Below are 20,804 nucleotides of genomic sequence, written 5' to 3'. Positions count from 1 at the left end.
TAGCTCACAAAGTAGAATTTTTGCTCACAAGACTCCATGGCTTAGAGGGAGCATTGGTCGGTACCATGCCGTGTCCTTTTTTTGAGGGAACATTTTAATTGGTGCTCTGAACGTTGATGGAAGTAAACAGTGGGAAACGCTTTCTATAAAAACGAACGTGTTCTGAGGTAGTAGTTACAGTGCATCCAAAATATTAGTTGTAAGCACAAAGAAACTGGTGCAGAGCCCAACCACTCTCAGCTGTAGCAGATCCGAAAAAGAGGATACAACTGTCTCCTCTATGCAGCTGGGAATGCTGGTTTAGAGCTAGATTGTAGACAAGAGCTTGTAATCCTGTGCACGCCCACTTTGGATTCAGAGGGGCTCGCTTCTGAGTAAACATGCATAGGATTGAGTTGCAAGTCATTCAAGAAAAAAAAAGTATTCTACCATGTGAAATTTCTTCTGTGGAAATAGTGCATAGATCCTACAAAATTAAGTTTATACCTAAACCCCTTAGTAGCTAAAACTAGTAAAAATACACCTAGAGCAGCTGTTGTACTTCCTTGGATGCTTGTGCTGTCTTTGTATATAAAGATATTCAAAGCCATTATGTTAAGGAAAAGTTGATACAGCAAATCTTTGAACAACCTACTCTCAACCCTGTTCTCTGAGAGGGGGCTGTTTAGTAATGTTACATGACTTAAGGCAGCCTTTTGCCTTTCAGTCTCCAGTTAGTCTATGCTGGTGATTTAAAAAACAACCTACATGTGTGTCATCGAAGCCAAGAACAAGACTTTATGCTAGCATGAAAAGCACATTCCATCAACAACCTCTCCTGTGCACAGGCGCTGTTCATGGTAGATTGTTTCCTAAGCCATTAAAAAAAAAAAAACAACCCTGAATCTTTTGATCAGTGTGTGCCTAGTTTATCTACATGGTGTGCAAATGATTTGGTTTCATGTTCTAAACAAGCCCTGAACAGTAGATGATGCTTTAATACATTCTTCAGCTAAATAAATACTACTTTGCATGCCAAGTTCTACAGCTTCCTGTACTGTTAAAAGGACAAAAAAAGATTGCTGATGCCCATCCCTTCTCTCTCCCCACTGCATCCCCAAAACAGGGAATTAGACTTCTGTGCCAAGGATTTGGTGATGGCAACTGGCATGCATTCCCTGCCCGGAGACAGCAAATTTCTGAAAGCAAGGACAATCTCTTTGCAGAATTAAAACCTGGTAGGGAGTTCTAAGAACAAAATAGAGATGGCATCGGCGCAAACTAAGCTGAGCTGATGGACAGATATGATGACACATTCCAGCCACAGTTAAGGTCTTTTAAATCCCATTTATTTCAGTGAGTGACAATGCAATCCTAAACAGAAGTGCAACTTCCCAGATCCCTTGAAGGACTGGATTTAGAAAGCTGTAAAACTTTAGGATTGCAGTATCAAATGCTTATTTTTCTTACAGTTGGCTGGATTATACCCTTTTATCATGTATCAGGTGCCTTTTTTTGCTGCTAGCAGACAATTATTGCTCAATAACTATGAAATAGAACGGAGGAAATACTTTCAGTTTTGTTTTATTATATTATAACTTCTGTAACTACAGCTTATTCAGCTGAAAAAAAACACCACCTGTAGTCCAAACTCTTTAAAAAATATCTACAATTTTCCTATCTTTAAAAATAAAAAAACTACTTAGTATACCAATATTGCTAACAGCACTTGAAAAGGGTTCATTCCGCACGGATGTCCAAGCATAGTTTCCATGACTGCCAACGCTGTGTGTTCCTCCTCTGTTGCTTTGGTTTTAGGTTTCAAAGAGTTTATTAAAGGCTGCTCCAATTTCTAAAACCATGTCAGAGGCTGTCATAGACCGTCCAAATTTCTGGAAGGCTTGGTTGTTGCACTGCCTTGTAAGTGAACATGCTCCAAATGCAGCCACTAGAAAAGGATTTTGACTAGAAAACAAATACAAGAATCTCAATTAAAACATGTGCATGCACCCCCACACAGACGCAATTTTGCAGGAGTTCTGAAACCCCTAAATGATCCAGCCATTCACTGTATGATGATTACCTCTCACTTCGCATTACTTAATTTCTGACTTCTGTGGATGACTGATCGGAATGTTACTTGGCATTTTTTGGGGCTATCCAATTATTAGAAGAGAAGAGATTGGATTTATAGCCCGCCCTTCACTACCCAAAGGTGTCTCAGAGCGGCTTACAAACTCCTTTCCCTTCCCCTCCCCACAACAGACACCCTGTGAGGTAGCTGGGGCTGAGAGAGCGCTTGACAGAAACTGCTCTTTTGCAAGAACAGCTCTTATCTTTAAAAACCATCTGATGACCGATCTCCCAGGATCTCAACTGATGGCCATATGGAATCTGTAGGGTTGCCAGCTCTGGACTGGGAAATACCTTTTTTTTTTTTCCCCCCCCCCCCCCCCGGTAGTGAAGTGTTGTTTTTGGCAGCCTGTTTCTTTAATGACACCGCCATATCTAAGAGAGAACAGAGAAGCACCTTACCCATTTGTTTTTTCTGGTCCAGCAAGGAAGGCCCAGTGTGTTAGGACTCCAAGAGACCCTGAGAGGAGATCCCCTTGCCCACCACACCTTCTGCTGCTTCCTTCATGGCTACATACAAGCACTAGGGGACAAAATAGTTCAATATACTTGAGCTTTTTAACAAAATAGTTTGTGGGAGAGAAGAGAAGCTCAAGAAATGCAGACACACAACAACACTCTCTTTTGAAAAGATGTCAGCCATAAGAGACCTAAAGCAACAAGGTTTCAGTTATTTCATTTGTTTCCATTGTGAAAAGTTTACTTCCCAACCAATAGGTTTGTGTTCAGTTTCCTAACCTGGGACAATACATATCTTTTTTGTTTTAGTACAACACTTCTAGCAGATTGTTTCTTTGGTGTGGGTGAAAGTAACTCAAAATAACATGACTCTTCTGGAGAAGGGCTATGGAAAATTTAATGGCTCATCTGTGCAGGCAGCAAACAATGCAATCCTAGGCGAAGTTACACCCCTTTCAAGCCCACAGAAAAAAAATTACACTGCTGTGTCAGAAGAACACCTTAAGTAAGGCATGTGCCATTTTCCTTATTAATATGAACTCTGATCTGCAAGGTTTTTCTTCTTAGACTTGTACAACTTTTACTATAGTTTTCCAACACTTCCTGTGCTTTATACATGATCACTAGGGTTAAGGAGTAAGCCAACTGACATTAAACAGATGCTTAACTGGGCAAGTACAAGCTCTCCCTCTGTGAGGGCAAATCTGCACATCCCCCCCCCATAGCTAGCAATTCAAAAGAGTCCAGTGGCACCTTTAAGTTCTCCCTCCTCTGCAAGGACAGATCTGCACATCCCCCTCCCCCCCAATAGCTAGCAATCCAAAACAGTCCAGTGCAATGTTCCCTCTAAGCCGTGGAGCCTTGTGAGCAAAAATTCTACTTCATGAGCTGCCGACATTAAAGTTGTGAGCAAGCGATTTGGCTGCTGCATAAATGAGTTGGCTCTGGAGCTGTCCTTCCTGAGCTGAGACAAAAATGTGTGAGCCAGAGGCCAAAAAACTGTGAGCTAGCTCACACTAACTCAGCTTAGAGGGAACACTGGTCCAGTGGAGCCTGAGCGGTGGGTGTTGCCTTCTGACACACTTCCGGTGATGTCAGGGGGTGTGGCAAATGCAAATAAGTTATGCCAATAAGATGTGCTAATGAGCTCCTGCACCTCTTTTTCTACGAAATGACCCCTGCTTACCACCTCTCCCCATTCCAAGTGTCTAACTGTATCTCTCCTGTATCTAGCCAAGTTTGTCCCAACATTGTTTTTCAAAAGAGAAGTTGCTGTAGTAACTTAAAGACTAATTGGTCAATCCTGACAAGAGACTTCATGGACAATAGTTTATATCAAACACAACTCTGAAAGCACCCTCTATTTTGCTACTGCATACTAACTGCCAATAGTTACCTTTAGAAATTTTTCTTACATAATTACCCCATAATTTCTGCAAATCTAAAATATGATCACTTAGACAAAAGTTCTTAAAGTCTCAAAATTACAACTGAAAAGATTTTTATTCATGCTTGATTTTAAAACAGCTGCAGTACCTTTTTTTTCTGTGGTAATTCACCATGAAATATTTTACCCTGCTGAATAATAAAGGTCATTTTAACAGACATTTAAAATCATTTTGATCAACTAACCAATTCTAACCAGTTGAAAATATTCCCCTATTTTTAAAAAGAAGAGGAGGTTGGATTTATACTCCACCCTTCACTACCCGAAGGAGTCTCAGAGCGGCTTACAATCCCTTTCCCTTCCCCTCCCCACAACAAGATACCCTGTGAGGTAAGTGAGGCTAAGAGAGCTCTCTCAAGAACTGCCCTTGAGAAAACAGCTCTGAAAAAACTTGTAACTGACCCAAGGTCACACCAGCAGCTGCATGTAGAGGAGTGGGGAATCAAACCTGGTTCTTCTAGATTAGAGACCGCACTCCTAACCACTACACCAAACTGGCTTCTAATAATGCTACTCTTTATAATCTCCAATATATCTTGAATATCTTCATAGCAACTATCCATTTTGAAACCAAACTTCTGTCATAAATATATTTGCTGAGTCTCTTCTTTAAACTGCAATGTCTTACCTTTTTCTCCATCTGAAATAAGATCTCGCTCTCCTTTCTGAACAATTGTCAAATTTCCCAAAGCTTGGCTGAGTCTTAGCACACACCCATGATGATCATTACTGTCTACGGGGTCTCTAAGCTAAGACAGAAAAAATGTGGAATTAAAGATGTAATTCAGTGATGTAAAAAGAAATCTTTTACCACCGTTCTCTCAAATTTATCATGAAATTGTTTCTAAATATACATGGAACCATTATTGCAGAAGTTACATGCACTACTGTGTTTTACTTGAACATGGACAATATTAATTGTTAGTTTCTTTTTTTATCTCTGTTGTAGAAACTCTATCACTAAAAAATATGAACTCACCACAGCTTCATACAGCCTGCTAAACTCCATAGCATTTGGAGTAAGAATAGCTCTAGGGTAACCCTGAATGAGAGAAGGCTGTTGGGCAATAAGCCACAAACCATCCTGCACGAGAAAGAGAGAGAGAGAAGCATTCAGTGGAAAAAACATGATCATGCAACCAAGCGAATGAAAGCTGAATACTTACAGCATCAATTACAATAGGGATTCCTTTGACCTTGGATTTTTCTATAATACCCTATTAAAAAAAAGATTTTAAGAACTGTTAGTTCACCTGTGAAAGTACAAACAATTTCACCTTTAAAAATTATGAATAGGTGTTACAGTTTCCAAATAAGGAATATGAAGAAAGATGCTTCTAGAAAACTAACAGTTCAAAATGCCATTTGTTTATATATTCTCAAGGGTGGTGGTGGTGGGGTTTTGCACAAAATATCCCCCTAGCCTTTTTCATTATAAGCTTGTCTAGACTGAGGCAACTGCACACATACATTTTTAACATAACAGGAACAGTAGGGTTATCACAGAACCATTCACTATGGTACACTATGATATATAAATTCAGAGCAGGGTGAAAATAAGCTAGTACAAGCAGGCATGGAACACTGGAAAGACGGTGGCTGAAGAGGCTGAACCTCTCTTGTCTTCCAGTTCAAATGCCCAGAGAACTAGTAGTAGGAAGAAATTTAAATTGCATTTACAGCTAGCTTGCTGCAATTGTCCCTCTTCTGATGACTGGAGAATGCTGTATGTTTACAAATAGACAGGCTAGTACAAATCAGTGCTATTCTTTTGCAATGCGGATTCCTTTGGTTAAAGTACAGGTAAGATATTTTATAATGCAGGCTAGTCCTGCTCAAAACTACAAGCAGGCCATCTGCAAAAAATTAAATAAAAATGCATTCTTCCAGCTTCATTTAGCCTGGAAGACGGCCCCCTAACATTAACTTGGCTGACCTGGCTATGTGGATCTATGTTATGGTTCCTTGTGCACTCCACACAGGTCTATTTTTAAAGTCAATTTGGAAACTTCAGTTGGCTCTCTAAAAAAGTATTTCTTTTTGTCCATCCTGAATCTATTGCCCATAAGTTTTATTGGACGCTTCTAGTGTTTTGGAAGAGGAAGAAAAATTATCTGTTTCCACTCTCTCTACCTCTGCATAATTTTAAAAACCACTATCATGCCCCCCCAGTTGTCTCTTTTCTAAAAACTGAGAAGTCCCCCAGACTCTTCAGCCTTCGCTTATAGGAAAGGTGCTTCAACTCCTTACACATCTTGGTTGCCTTCTTATGTACTTTTTCCAGTGCTTCAGTACCTTTTCTGAGATACTGAGACAACTGCACACAGTATTCCAAATAAGGCTGCACTGTTCAGGGGCATTGTAATATTGATGGTTTTGTTTTCAGTCCCTTTCTTAATAATCTCCAAGGATGCCTTTTTCACTGCTGCAGAACAATGGGTTGACATTTTCATTGAGCTATTCACTACAACCCCAAAGTTTCTTTACCTTTCATTCTCAGAAAGTGCAGCCCTCATTAACACATATGTAAGGTTGGGACCTTTTATTCCACTATATCTATAGACCTGCCCGCATGCCAATGTACAAGCAAAGCTTCTGCTTCTTTTCACTGTTGTAGGGGGCTCCCTATAAGCTGGGTTGATCACCCATCTCCCATTGTTTAAATATTTGTAGAAGTTAGATTTGGAGTATTCCATTAAATGCAAATGGGGGTTGTTCAGGACAGATCTTTATTAGTAATTTCCTATTGAACAATCTTAAAATCTACTCTCCATTCAGAGCTCTGGTGATACAGCACACTATAAATGTCAGTCAAATCACAAAATTATGTTTTATGTTGTACTGGAAAAAGGATTCTTAAAGCATGCTACACATCCATCCAATGGTGGGATCTCTTTTTCTTTCTGGTCAGCATGACTAAAGTGAGAAATAAAATTAAAGCCTTGGTTTTGCACTGAATTCAAAAAAGCCCTTTCTCTGAATTTGGGAAAACTTACAAAAAAGCCTTAAATTATCTCCTCTAAGGAAGTTTACGTAAACTTGTCATCAATGGAAGTTTCACACACAGGCCAATTTTAACAACTGTACCTGATAGTTTTACTGGTCTCTTACTCCCCTTGATTTCCATTTTAAAAAAACGGTCAATAATAGTTACCAGTGATGATCTTACAACAGAAATTTACTTCATCATGCATAAAATGTTGTTTAAAATGTCTAATGCATCACCTGATAAATATCACAAAAAAGTTGTAGCTGTTTGGTATCCTGTTATAAGTTTTACGTTGAATAACGATATTATTCCTGATAATCCACAGTATAAAAAAATGGTTTACTTTTGATTTGTATTGGAAAAATAATATGTTGTATTTCGTTTGTTTAACGTTGAAAATGTATTTTGTTGATTGTAACTTCTGAAAAAAATGTTAATTAAAAAAACCCCAAACAAACAGAAATTTAGCTTCACAAAAACAGCAAGGGCAGTACATTCACGATCATTACCTTGGCATTGTCAAGTAGTATGTCATCCCTCCCTAATCCAGGCCCTATGACAACAGAGTGTAGTCGTGGTAACCACTTCTCTACTTCATGAACGGCATCAGGGCTGTCACTGAGGAAATAAAAAGGAACACAAAGTGGCAGATTTTCTGAGTCTTTCATTTGCAAGAACCTTCATTTTTTCCAGTGAGCCACAGTAAATGCCACCCACCCCACAGCATCTGTACTACAAAAAAACCAAACAACCGATACTATTTTCTCTTATATTGGCACCAAATTAAGTCAGTGCTATCTATACATGACGAAGCAAATTTGTTGTCTGCTTCCGTCCCAAGAAAACATGGTTGATCATGTTTCCCATGATATGGACTGTAACACACTCAGTTGCACCACTTCGCCACTACAACTAACGCAGAATGACATTATGGTAAGCATGGCAGAATCATCACAGCAAACACTTAAAATGCCAGGTGCACTGTGCCCATCCACCAGGGTCTAGAGAGAGACTGTATTTTGACCCTCCCTCCAAAAAGACACTAGATGGAAATGTTCCCCTCTCCATCTGAGAATCAAGTACTCAACTCAATTTGATCTGCCTCATTATCTCAATATACTGGCAGTTCCAAAAATATGATTACACGTTGCTCATGGAAGAATGTTTAAAGGAGAGAGTAAAACAGAAAAAGTTACTTACAGAACTGGATGAACAATTAGCTCTGGGCTGTAAGACTTTATTACAGTAGCTGCATCTTTGGTACAAAAGACGTGGGACAGGTCTGCACCCTAAGAGCATTAACATCCCATTAGTACTAGCACTAAACCATCAAGAACTAATTACTCATTTAAAACAGAACAGGCAAATAAGAAAGCAGTTTCTGGCCTTCTAGCCTTATGCTGCCACCTGACAGAACAAAACTGTTTCTTGGGTCTACTTTCCATACTGGTGGTACCCAATCCCAAATATACTTTCTTGGAAGTCTAATGACTTCACTAGAACAAATGTTCATAGGGTTAGAATATAAATATGATCTTAGGCAGTGTTCTCACCAGCCCTCTCAAAACAGCAAGTAACTTCAGAAGTTCATCTTGAATGATGCTATCATACCCAACGTCAACTGGAATAGTGTACTCCTCACTGAGTGTTCAGTGCCAAGAACACAAAAGTACATTATTCTAAGGGTAAATGCTGTTGTAATGCCTGGCAAGCTCAAAACATAAGTATGTCTGAAGCATCATCGCATATGCTCTGAGCAATTCTGAGCAAAATATTTAAAATGTATACCAAAAATCATAATATTATTATCTCTTTTATAATTTTCTTTTAAGTTTTTAACGCTTAGCTCATGAAAATTTCTGTACTCCAAAAGTCAATTTAACATGCAATCCGCAAAGGGGTAACCACATTAAGTCTGTTGCAGAAAAACAAAACAAAACTCCACTGGCACCTTAAAGACTAACAATTGTTTCAATATGAGCTTTCATGAGTTAAAACCAGGGTAAAATAATCATTTTCAAAAACTGAATATTGTATAGGGTATAAGCAATTTATAATTTATTATCAAAAATGGCAATAAGCCATCTAAACAAGGTACAGTCAGCTTCTATCAGAATATTCAAGTCCAATTCATTTCAATGTGTTTTAAACGTACTTAATATTAGACTGCTGTATGCCTAATGCTCACGATCCAATGCCTAATGCTATTTTCGGTGGGCTTAGGTAGGCTCCAACTCTTTGAACAGACACCTCATGCAAAGACAGAAAACCACATACCACTTTGAGAGCTGAAATTGCAGCAAAATACGGTGCCCCTGTGTACCTGCAAATGAAAAGGCTTAGTTTAAGAAGCATATCTACTCTGTTATCAACTCAGCAGATAAACCAGGATGAAGATAAAACAATCTATGTTTTCCTCCTGTTAATTACACACCTACTTTAAAGTCTGGATGTTAAAACTGATCCTGTCGTAACTGTGTCAAATCTACCAGAAAAGGTTAAGATAATATTATCAGTTGCTGTGATAGTTGCCAAGCGATATACTGTTATTTCTTGCGCCTCCTTATTTTGATAGATATTTCATTCACAGGGCAAGAATTTATTCATGAGAAGAAGAGAGAAATCGTTTGGTTGTATGAAAGGGTGATCATAACTGCAGATAATCTTATGGCGAACATGACTGCATGACTGCATTTAATCTACTGATGGAGAACTTGACTGTGACCTCTCTGAGACACTGTATCAGGCTGTTCAATTAAAATATGCTATTTCAATCTGGCCAAGCGTTTAGATTAACGAAGTAACAATAACAAAACACATACAAAAACAAGCTCTCTCTCAGTATTATGCAATATTAATTATCCCAATATAAGGGGCACAGGATATTTTACAAAGTTGCTATCCTACCCTTATGCTCTCACAAGGGCCACCAAGGTGGCTAACAAATTAAGCCATACCTAATAAAAGTCACATTTTAAAATAACTCAAACCAATCAAAAGAAAAACCCTAAAACATCATAAACCTGGAGCTAAAATACATACAAAAACATTAAAAACAACAATTAAACTTTGGACAGGAAGGAGGATAAGAGATTCAGACCTCCAGATTTCAATTCCAATGCCCTGATGCTATTCAGGTGTACACTGGGAAATAAGTTGGGCAGTGAGGATCCTGGCAACTTTTATTATAAAACACTGAAGTGTTTTAAATATAATTTTTGAGGGTCTCAACTTCCCTTTTCAAAATAGAATAAAGCTTACATTCTCAAGATTCTGGAGTTCTGCTAGGAAGACCTTTAAAGCTCCAGTTTGTTTCAGATATCAAAGCAAAAACAACTGTTTGTTGCCCCATCAGTAAACGTTGAAGGATCTTGTATGATTCCCTCCTCTTCCCTGCCCTCATGCTTTGATGGAAAATAAAAAATTTGTGCAAACTGACAAAGGACAGTCTGTGCTTGTGCGATGAGTTAGGATTCCAAGCATCCTCCCTTTTAACTGTCTGACAAGGAGGAGGATACTATCTGGGCTGAGGTGCTTATACTTCCCTGTCTGGGAACCACGGCTGGAAGTTCCTTCTGCTCCTTTCTGTGGTAAGAACTCTCCTCAGCACCATACACATGTAGCAGGCGCTTCCCTACTAAAGTTCAGACAAATTAGCAAGACAAAAGGATTGATGGAACTGGAACCCTACAAGTCCCATTAGTTTGCTCTGAAGCAAGTAGGACTGAAAGGAAGGGGGGGGGTCCTTCCACTGGACAAGCTACAAGTCTTCTGCATGGTCTTTCCCCTGAAGCAACAGGAAGAGCAACATTCTCCTGAATAACCTTTACCACTGAAGTAGAAGAATATTCTACTAGAATTCTAAAGACAGTGCAACTTAATCTTCTCCTAGGACTCACACGTCGTATTCGACAAATTTGGTCTTAAAATCTAAAAAGCTCTGAACTTATTCATAATCGATCAACTGGGAAGCTGAATCGCAAATTAATGCAGAGGAGTATGGCCTATCATGCCTGCCTAGGTATTGAATCACACGATGCTAGCAATGCATGTGCCTCAGGCCTTTAAACAGAAACATGTATGTGTGGCTTGTCAAAGTCCACTCAGCTGGTCACCTGTAGAGAGTAGGGTCTTCCAGGCAAGGAAAGAAGCTTTGTAAAAATGGAAGACATCTTTTCCCCTTTTAAATTATTATGGTGCCATCGGTAACTTAAGTAAGATTTGAAGATTTATTTGCAAGGGTGATGTACAATTCCCTTCAACTTACTCTTGGCATCCTCCAACAATCCCTATTCGTCCATCTTGGCCTTTATGTTTTTTGGCAGTTAAAGGAGGAATAACATTTCTCACCAACTGAAATATATTCTCCATATCCTTTATCGAATGCGCTTTGTGTACTGAAAATGATCTCTCTATAACTGGAAAAGAAAAAAAAAGTATGATTAAATTACAAAAGTGAATGTTTCGTAATATTCAGCGTGAAGACTGTGTTAAATCTTAACATGAATTCTGACATACTGCCAAGAGACTTAAGTATTAACAATTTTTAGCCATACCTTTAAAATCCTGCGTGACGGGCACATTCCTAATTTTAAGCACTGCAAGCAATCTCACTCGCTACTAATAATCTTTGCAGGTCTGGTTAGGCCTTAATCAATAGAAATCACCAACCAAGCAGACAGAGGCGAAAGCATTTGTGTAGCTTTGCAAACAGTGTGCTGGGCCTGCATATCCAGGCATCAACTTTCCACTCTCCTACAGTGGCCACACACTTCTGGAAGCACTGGAAATATACTAGGAAAAAGCACATAGAGGCAGTGTTCCCTCTAAGCTGAGTTCGTGTGACCTAGCTCATAGTTTTTTAGCCTCTGGCTCATACATTTTTGTCTTAGCTCAGGAAGAATGGCTCAAAAGCAAACTAATTTATGTAATAGCCAAATTGCTTGCTCACTGCTTTGATGCTAGTAGCTCAAAAAGCAGAATTTTTGCTCACAAGACTCCACAGCTTAGAGGGAACACTGCATAGAGGTACAATTTCCTCAGGAATACCCCGACACTTACTGACGGATGCACAACACGTGGATTATATAAATCATGCTAATGCTTTTGGTAGTCCCTGCCAGCGGTGGTATCTGACAAACATCAGCCCAGGATTAAGGAGTCTGCATGACAGTCCTTTAGGGATGGAAGGCCTGACATAGTACTTCAATCCCCCCCCACCCACCCCCCAGTGCAATTTGAAAATGTCCCATGTAGTACAGAGGAGAGCTGAACAGGAATGTGTTAAATAGTAGCACGCTCTAGGACTTTTGCACCTGGATTAGATTCCACTCCCCACATTAGCAGAGGTATTGGAACAGCCACACTGATTCTCTGTTCCCTGCCCCCCCCCCAATCTTCTCATCTGGCACTGCAGAAAAGGCAACAGTGTGGAGAAAAGAGGGAAACAAATGAGGGAGGACGGTGGTGCCCTATCCCTAGTCTAAAAGCCATCTTGTGATTAACTCCAAACCGTAATTACCCCTCTCTCCATTGGATGCAAGGCAACTTTTACACCAGGATGCAACCAACTCCCTCAACGGGGAACAAAGCACTGCGCAGGAGAAACGTGCGCTGGCAAGAAGCACAGACTGGGCCTTAATCACTTAAATCTCAAAACTGCAAATCAGAAAAAAAAGATTAATGTTGCTGGGACACATTAATTTATTAAACTATTGACATGTCTTATTGTAAAATAGTGTTCCCATTCCATATTTCCGCATCTTTAAAAAAAAAAAGTCTCCGCTGGCGAACTTTAGATATCGTAGTTCCAACTGAAAATTCATAGTACATTATATCTACCAAACTGTTGTTCTCCATTCGTGTCTCTCTTGAAGTTCAGGCTACCTACTTTTAAAAAACCAAGCAGTGCTTAGTTGTCACTATCAAATACATTTTACAAGTAACACTCATTTCCCAGAGGGGAAAAAACCTCTCTAAAAGTCTATATTCAACAAGGCAGCCTAATAATTGCATTATCAACAAAAACTCTTTTACCTCATCCTCAGTACAATCACTCCAGTAGCAGACTAATATATACTGAGATAGATCCTTACAGGTCAATAATTCTAACTCATCACTTGAATTAGAAGCCTTCCTGCAATAAGGCTGTTTCTCTGCCACTGAGATTACATACACAACCTACTTAGGACAGAGCCAGAATACAGTTACAGAAACCTCAGAGCATGACTTAATCTAGTTGCACTTACTTTACTTCTGTTAAAAAGCCAAAAAAAAAAAGAATACTAGTTCTCAGGGCAGACAAACAGAGTGAACAAGGGCCAGGAAGTCATGATGGGTGGTGAAATCTTTTTGGGACTCCTTCAGGCTCTACCAATGTCAACAGTGTATGTTCTGATTCTTCTCCACAATTATGGGAATTAAAAACATCCTCATTTTCAAAACAGAATATCAACTAAGGCACAGGGGCCGGATACTGCAGGGGGAGGCGTGGCTAAATGCCTCAGAGGAAACTAACCCGTGGCTGCCCGAGTACATGTCCCGGTCTCAAGGTCCCATGGTTGACGGAAATGCCGATCAGATGGGTATCCTGCAGCGCGGCACAGAAGCCACGCCGTGCGATCGCACTGGCAATTGCTCTTTGTGCGCATGTGCTGTTGGGCGCTGCTGCGCAACCTGCGGAGACAAACAGCGGCGGGCGCCGGATGCCATGTAAGTCCACCGGAAACATGATCAGACGCCCGCCCTTGGCCCGCGGTTTCAGGAAACTAGTACCTTGTAGGTACTAGTTTTGAACTCCGCACCTTCAGCGGGGAGCCACGGGAGCACTGCGCTTTCCAGATGTTGGGGTGAGATCGTGCCCGGAAAATCTGTGGGACTCCCGTGCCTCTCCCGTGGCAACTTTGCCGTGTGACTGGGGCCTAAAATGGACAGGACTCTGATTAGGGCTCTCAGTTTTATGCTGGTCACTATATACTGTATCATCACATCTATTTTATTCCACACCTCGAAAACAATGCAGATTCGTAAACAAATGGGATAGGGAAGATCAAAAGGCTTCAGACACAAGCATCTGTAGTTTAAGTGAGGAGCCTAGACAAAAAACCAAAAAGGAAGCAGCAGAGTGCTGCTCCTTTCTCCTTTAGTGGATAAATCACTGTGCTCAGCCATACAGATATTTTCCAACTAATTATTGTTTTCCTTACAATTTCCCCTAAAATATCAGGCTTTATAGCTACAGCAGAGTCTCAGATACTTGAATAAATTACTAACAAGTGTTAACAGTTCTCAGTATAAGTGATTATGAAATCAGACTAACACCAAGCGACTGAAGGCTTAAAAGCAAACTCCAGTGAACCCAGAATTTAATTAAGGGCACAAACACAGAATGAAGGGCACACAGACAAGATTGCTTAATATAGATTTTTGACCCATTAACACCCTTAATCACTCTGTCATATGCACAAAGGGCAATTAGACAATGGTAAGGGATGTGGGTTTTCTTTCCCTCTTTTGCAGTAATAGTGAGCACAGAACCAAAGGCTGACATCTACCTCAGATTAATAAGCACAAACAAATGCAGAAATGTTCCTGTCTTCTCATTTACCCAACAGTCCCTTTTGTGATTCCTCCGCCCCCAAACCTGATGTCCTGGAGTCTCCTGGCACAAGAGGGAAGTAGGGGAAATTCCCCCCAAATTTCTGCAGTCTTCTCCCCAGTGCCATTTTGCCCATGAAACTCCCCTGACCCCCAGCATCAGCTTGCCTGTTTGGGGATAACAAAGGGCTGCTGGAGCAAAGGGAATGCAGTGTCCTCAAGGACCTTCTGCCATTGGGTCCAGAGGTTGCAACCACAGACAAAAACGGTTTGCCTTGGTTGCCCAAAACCTTCACAAATACTAGTACAGTCCTCATGGAAATAGAAGGGGCTTATACCCAAAGATCCCTTCCAGTTTCCAAGTTACGTTACACAGACTCTCAGAATTTCAAAAGGACAAAACAAAGCAAGCAAGCAAACAACAACAAAAAACAAATCTTTGTCTACTATCACTAATCCTGCACTGCAAAACTGGACAGGAATAAACACCACATACAGGTCACAAGGGGTGACGGCTGGGCCCATGGAACTTACAAGCACCCAGCACAACTTCAGAGAGTCCCTTAGTACACATTTCAGAGATCTTGGCAACATAATGGGAGTCTTGAAACAGATGGACTTGATGTCGAAAGAGTTCCTTGAGGATAAGAAGTCATTTGCATTACTGAAATTATCTCTCACTACTATACTTGTATGGTAGGACACATACTGTTACTTGAAGGCAGCCTCAGGGTTAGGGTTAGTATTAGAATGCTGTTTAAGAGAGCAGGGATGTCACTTCTGAGGCTGCAATCACAAGCCTTCAGAAAAGGAAGATTTCTTTGGCCCCGGTCACACGGGCAGGAAACTGCAGAGGAGAAGCGTGGCTGTTTGCTCTGGGGCAAACTACTGCGCAGTTACGTGATCAGACCTCCTGTGGAGGTACCGTGGAGGTTCCATGGAGGTTCCATGGCAAGGGAGAGGTGCCGATCACAGGACAAGCCGGCGCTCAACAAAGAAGCGCGCGCCGCGGCAAATTGTTTTTTATTTTTGTGTACATGACAAATGTGCATGCTCCGTTGGGTGCGCATGCGCATCCACAGAGACTTGGACAAAAAAAAAACACCTTATTTGCAAGGGGACATGGGCGGGCGCCGGATGCCACCGGAAACGCGATCAGACGCCCGCCCTTGCCCCGCAGTTTCCGGAAACTAGTACCTCCAAGGTACTAGTTTTTTGCCACGCAGTTTCGGCTGGAAGCCTCGGTTGAGCCACGGGAGTGCTACGCTTCCCAGATGTGCTGGTGAGATCGCGCCCGGAAACTCCGGCTGTCTTCCGTCTCACTTGTGTGGCTTCTGTTACGTGTGACCGCAGCCATAGTGATGCAAATTAATGAAGGCCTAAAAAATGGAGCTGCAGTGGCTCAAGTGGTTAAGACGCTGAACTGCAGGCTGTGGAAGGTCAGTAGTTCAGCAGTTCAAGACCCGGGTGCCGCAAGACAGGGTGAGCTCCTGTCTCTAGTTCCAGCTCCTGCCAACCTAGCAGTTCGAAAGCAAGAAATTGCAAGTAGATAAATAGGTACCACTTCGGTGGGAAGGTAACAGCGTTCTGTGCGCCTTGGTGTTTAGTCATGCCGGCCACATGACCACGGAAACGTCTTTGGACAGCGCTGGCTCTTTGGCTTTGAAACGGAGATGAGGACCGCAACCCTAGAGTCGGATTCGACTGGCTTTCGAGCAAGGGAACCTTTACCTTTACCTAAAAAATCGAGAGGACTGAAGAATTCCCCAAGGGCCTAAGACAATTTTTTTCTCACCTAATGCGGGAGAGCAACAAACTTGCCAAAGTAAGGTTTGTGAGGATCAAATCTGCAGCATGTTGGAGATCACAGTCAGCCTAAAAGCTAAATATGTACAACCTTGACTGATTTTACAAAAAGGGCACCTAATTTCCAGAAAGGTGGGGGGGGGAGTGTGTATGTATTGCTCCTAAACTAACCACCTCCTCACAAACTAGCATCAATTACAAATTACTCATATATTATACTTCTAACGTAGTTCAAGCGGAACACTGTCAATTACTAATTCCAACACACTTATAAAACACGAAATATCAAGTGATATGAATTAATTCCCAGGTGATCAGAATTCGCTTTTATGTTGCCACAATCACTATGATGTAAATAAATACTGATCTATACTGCCACAATGACAGAGATACGCACACTATGTCACTGTCACAGACTTTTATCATTCGAGTTTAACCTAATACAACAAGATGTTTTGATTATTTTAAGACACCTCAGAACACATCACTCACCAACCATTCAGTTTTTTAAAAAAAGAATTCATCATCAACATGAACAAAAACACTAGCTACCAGGTCCAGGTATCATTTATGCAAGAGAATGAAGTACCTATGGGTGGAGATAGTGCTGCTGTCATAGAATTATAGTTAAAATTATCTCCGTATGACCGGTGATTTGATCTCTGAGAAGGATTGCTTGATATACACTGTGACCTTTGAGACACTGTAGAAGAAATTCCTGCTAACATCTGTCCCAACATCTGTAACATCTGGAGCTCTCTAGCATGCTCAGCTTCTCGCCGCTTGTCTTCAATTTTAAGCCGCTGCTCTTCATATCTGTAGAATTTCTCTTCGGTCTCCACGCTTTGTTGCAGAAACTTTTCCATCATTTTGTCCACGGTTAAGTTTGCATGGCGTTTTTTTGATCTTTTAGTCTGAGACAACAGGGGCGATGCATTGGTATGAGCATTCATTTGTTTAAAACCTAAAAGAAAAGTAAATACTACATTTTCATGTTTTTAAAAAGATGTTAAAACAGTTTTGTTTACTTATGGCATTTCTATTCTACCTTTCTTTGTCAAACCATCCACAGGGTCCCTCTAGTCACATTTTGATTAACTATCCACTACTTACAAATATTTAATCATGTATACACGCTTGTTAATTTGAGCCTTGACAAACAGTGATATTTTCACAAGTAGCATATTCAGTTCCTCATTTCGCATCCTGCTTGTCTCCCCAAGGGGGGAACCCTTTGTGAGGTTGGTTAGGCTGAGGGTGTGTGACTGGTCCAAGGCCCCTAAGCAAGCTTCTTTGGCAGAGTGGGGATTTGAAGCTGGGTTTCCTTGATCCTAGGGGCTGCGGTGGCTCAAGTGGTTAAGATGCTGAACTGCAGACCGGAAAATCGGTAGTTCAGCAGTTTGAGACCCAAGTGCTGCATGATGGAGTGTGCTCCTGCCAACCTAGCAGTTCGAAAGCAAGAAATTGCAAGTAGACAAATAGATACCACTTCGGTGGGAAGGTAACAGTGTTCTGTGCGCCTCGGCGTCTAGTCATGCCGGCCACATGACCACGGAAATGTCTTTGGACAGCGCTGGCTCTTCGGCTTGGAAACGGAGATGAGCACTGCAACCCTAGAGTTGGATTCTACTGGCTTTTGAGCAAGGGAAACCTTTACCTTTTACCCTCCTTGATCCTAGTATGACATTCTAACCACTACAACCAGGCATTTATAGTTATAGTGAACAATTGTGGTAAAAACTAGAAAAAGGCAAATCCAAGGATTCAAAAATTTCTAATAATCATGAGGATTTTTTAGGTAGCATGCTTGGAAAAAGAAAAGATCATACATTCATTTGATCTGTTAAAATATTTTAACAGCTCCATTTTATTTGTGTATTGCAAGCAATTACCACTAATCCCCTGCTTCCAGATCTGCATTACAAAGGGATCCAACTGTAAACATTTCCTCTTTGAAGTTATTTATGTGTAAAAATACGCATTTTAAGTGCAAAGTCAATGGGCTGAAGAAGGAACTTTCAGTTCCAGATGTATACAAAATGCATATACATGTGTGTACGGGTCAGATTTAAATAAAAGCCAACTAAAAATCAGGAAACAATGTGCAAACGGTATAGTCTCATTTTGCTCTCCAAGAATCTTTTTCTAAAAATGAGATGCACACACATGCATTTATATGTTTAAGATGCTTCCTCTACTATCTATTTGTGTATGAGAAATTAAAGAGTATCTGTGGAAAAGGCCTGCAGATTTATAAACATCAAGAGCTGAAGGGTTTTGTTTTTACCTGAAGGGATTTCTATTATTTTCCTATATGCCTGCTGCATGTTTAAAAATGCAAACAAAGAAACATTGTAATGTGTGCAGCTAACAATTTCGTCTTAAACCAGGATAAGTAAGACAGGAAACATACTCTCCTTAAGAGAAAAGACTGGCAAGAGAGTTTGGTATAATGGTTAGATTGCCAGACTACACCCTAGAAGACCCAAGTATGAATCCCCACTCTTCCATGAAACACGCTGGGTGACCTCAGACCAGTCACACCCAGCCTAGCCTACCTCACAGGGCTGTTGTGAGGATAAAGAGAACAAGGAAACAATATTGTGAGCTGCTTTGAATCCCCATGGGGGAGAAAGGTGAATATAAATATGCTAATTAATTAAGGATGTTTGCAAATGTGCAGTGGGGCAAGGACTTGCTAGAGCAATAATCCTGCTACTTTAGAAGATCAGGGAGTTCTTCAAGTTGCAATACATCAAATGTGTAGATATAATGCATGGATCATTTACACAAGACACCCCCTTAAGCAAGCATTTCTACACCTCATGAATGTGTACACCAATGTTTATGTATGTACACACGAGAGATTCACATGAATGCGTGCAAAGATTTCCCCCAACTGCAGACCTAGAATAAGTGAGAGAGTAACTTCTGCAGAACTCTGGATTGGTATGAAGTGTGCTATCGGGACAACCACACAAAAGCCAGGGGTTAAATGTGCTACCAATTAATATGTAACTGGCATATTTCTGGAGCAACTATAAACTGCAGCGGAGGGAATGGATGTCAGAATGAAGGGCATAGTCAAAACATGTTTGGCAGTATTACAGGGAACGCTGCCTAACCTAAAGAAACAGCAAAACCTCTTTAACAGGGATGCGAATATCTGTATTGTGTGCAATTAAAAACATAGGAAGAGATTCCCATCCTCTGTCTAGATGGGTGAGGGGGGAGAGAATAAGGCTTTTGCAGTACAGCCAAGATCGGGGGTGGCCCCCTTTCAGGAGCCTCTTAAGACAAAATGATGCTTACAACATGTGTGTGTGTGTTTCGAAGCTGAAGTGTGGTATTGGATTTTATACAGGTGCAAAGGTGTGCAAATCAAGCGGTCGGTGTGCCTGTTCTGGGGAACTAGGAGGAAAAAGAGTTTAACCCCCCCCCTTTCCCATTTTTTTTTTCACTCACCCTCAGCGGGCGGCAGCGGGATGGCGAAGGGGGGGCACTCCACTTTGATGGCGTGCTCGGCGTAAGAGGAGCATTCCCCGGAGTTGTGGTGGAAGTTGTTTCGCCGGGGGGACCCGAGCTCGCCGCCGCCGCCGCCGTACTCCTCCTCTTCCTCTTCGTCGTCCTCTTCGTCGGGCTCCTCCGGGTCCGCCTCCCGGCTGTTGCGCGGCGGGACGCCGGGCCCGGCAGAAGGGGGCGCGGCGAGGGCGGCGGGCTGGTGGCAGCCATCTGCTACCGCCACGGGGGTGAGAGGCCGCTCGGCCGCGCCGTGTCCGTCCACGCCGAGGCCGCCGCCTCCTCCCCCGGCCCCCCCTCCGCCTTGCCTGCAGCTGAGGATCCGGTCCATCTCGTCGTAGTACTTGCAGATCTTGCGGGCGTGCCCGTTCTTCTTGAGCCCCTCGCGGGCCTGGTAGTACTGCCGCTTGAGGCCCTTGATGCGGATGCGGCACTGCTCCGGCGTGCGCTCGAAGCCCAGCTCGGCCAGGCGGCAGGCCACGTCCCGGTACACATGGCTGTTGCGAAAGTTGCCGTCCAGCGCGCTCTGCACGTCCGCCTCCCCCCAGATCTCCAGCAGCGCCCGCGTCTCCAGGTCCGACCACAGGAAGCCCCGCGTGTTGGTGATCATCCTCCCGCCCGCCCCCCACCCGCCCGTGGCGGCGGAGGAGGCGGCGGCGGGACCGCAATGGCCGCGCCCGCCTGGGGAAGGGACGCGGCGAGGAGGACGGCGGCGGCGGTGGGCGGGAGGCTCAATGGAGGGACGGGAGGGAGGCGGGGAGCGAGCGAGCGAGCGAGCGAGGCGGAGGAGATTAACGCCCGCCAGCCCCGCTCCCGTCCCCTCAGTCCCTCCCCTCGCTGCTGCTGCTGGGTCCCTTGTTGTGAGGAGGAGGAGGC

The 20,804-nt window shown here is 42.3% G+C and overlaps 1 protein-coding gene across 5 annotated transcripts in view; it reads right to left on the bottom strand.

The window, feature by feature from the left end:
* Positions 1-40: 40 nt before the first annotated feature.
* The window catches only part of CARKD (carbohydrate kinase domain containing), a 24,182-nt gene continuing 3,418 nt past the window's right edge, over positions 41-20,804 (bottom strand). For 4 of the 5 annotated variants that reach the window (XM_015411118.1, XM_015411121.1, XM_015411119.1 and 1 more), the window contains exons 2-10: positions 11,275-11,425; positions 9,285-9,330; positions 8,208-8,296; positions 7,517-7,625; positions 5,185-5,235; positions 4,998-5,102; positions 4,647-4,767; positions 2,515-2,635; positions 41-1,944 (exon numbers count right to left, since the gene is read on the bottom strand). In XM_015411118.1, the coding sequence (XP_015266604.1) occupies positions 1,794-1,944; positions 2,515-2,635; positions 4,647-4,767; positions 4,998-5,102; positions 5,185-5,235; positions 7,517-7,625; positions 8,208-8,296; positions 9,285-9,330; positions 11,275-11,425 (944 nt within the window). In that variant the 3' untranslated portion in view covers positions 41-1,793. Of the gene's footprint in view, positions 1,945-2,514; positions 2,636-4,646; positions 4,768-4,997; positions 5,103-5,184; positions 5,236-7,516; positions 7,626-8,207; positions 8,297-9,284; positions 9,331-11,274; positions 11,426-16,998; positions 17,374-19,874; positions 20,794-20,804 lie in introns of those variants that run through there. The other variant, XM_015411117.1, reaches the window with a different exon arrangement.

This window comes from Gekko japonicus, unplaced genomic scaffold (assembly GCF_001447785.1).
Source record: "Gekko japonicus isolate JY-2015 unplaced genomic scaffold, Gekko_japonicus_V1.1 scaffold731, whole genome shotgun sequence".
Classification (NCBI taxonomy): domain Eukaryota; kingdom Metazoa; phylum Chordata; class Lepidosauria; order Squamata; family Gekkonidae; genus Gekko; species Gekko japonicus.
Note: the sequence above shows the minus strand (reverse complement) of the source record. Positions and strands in the feature narration are given on the sequence as shown.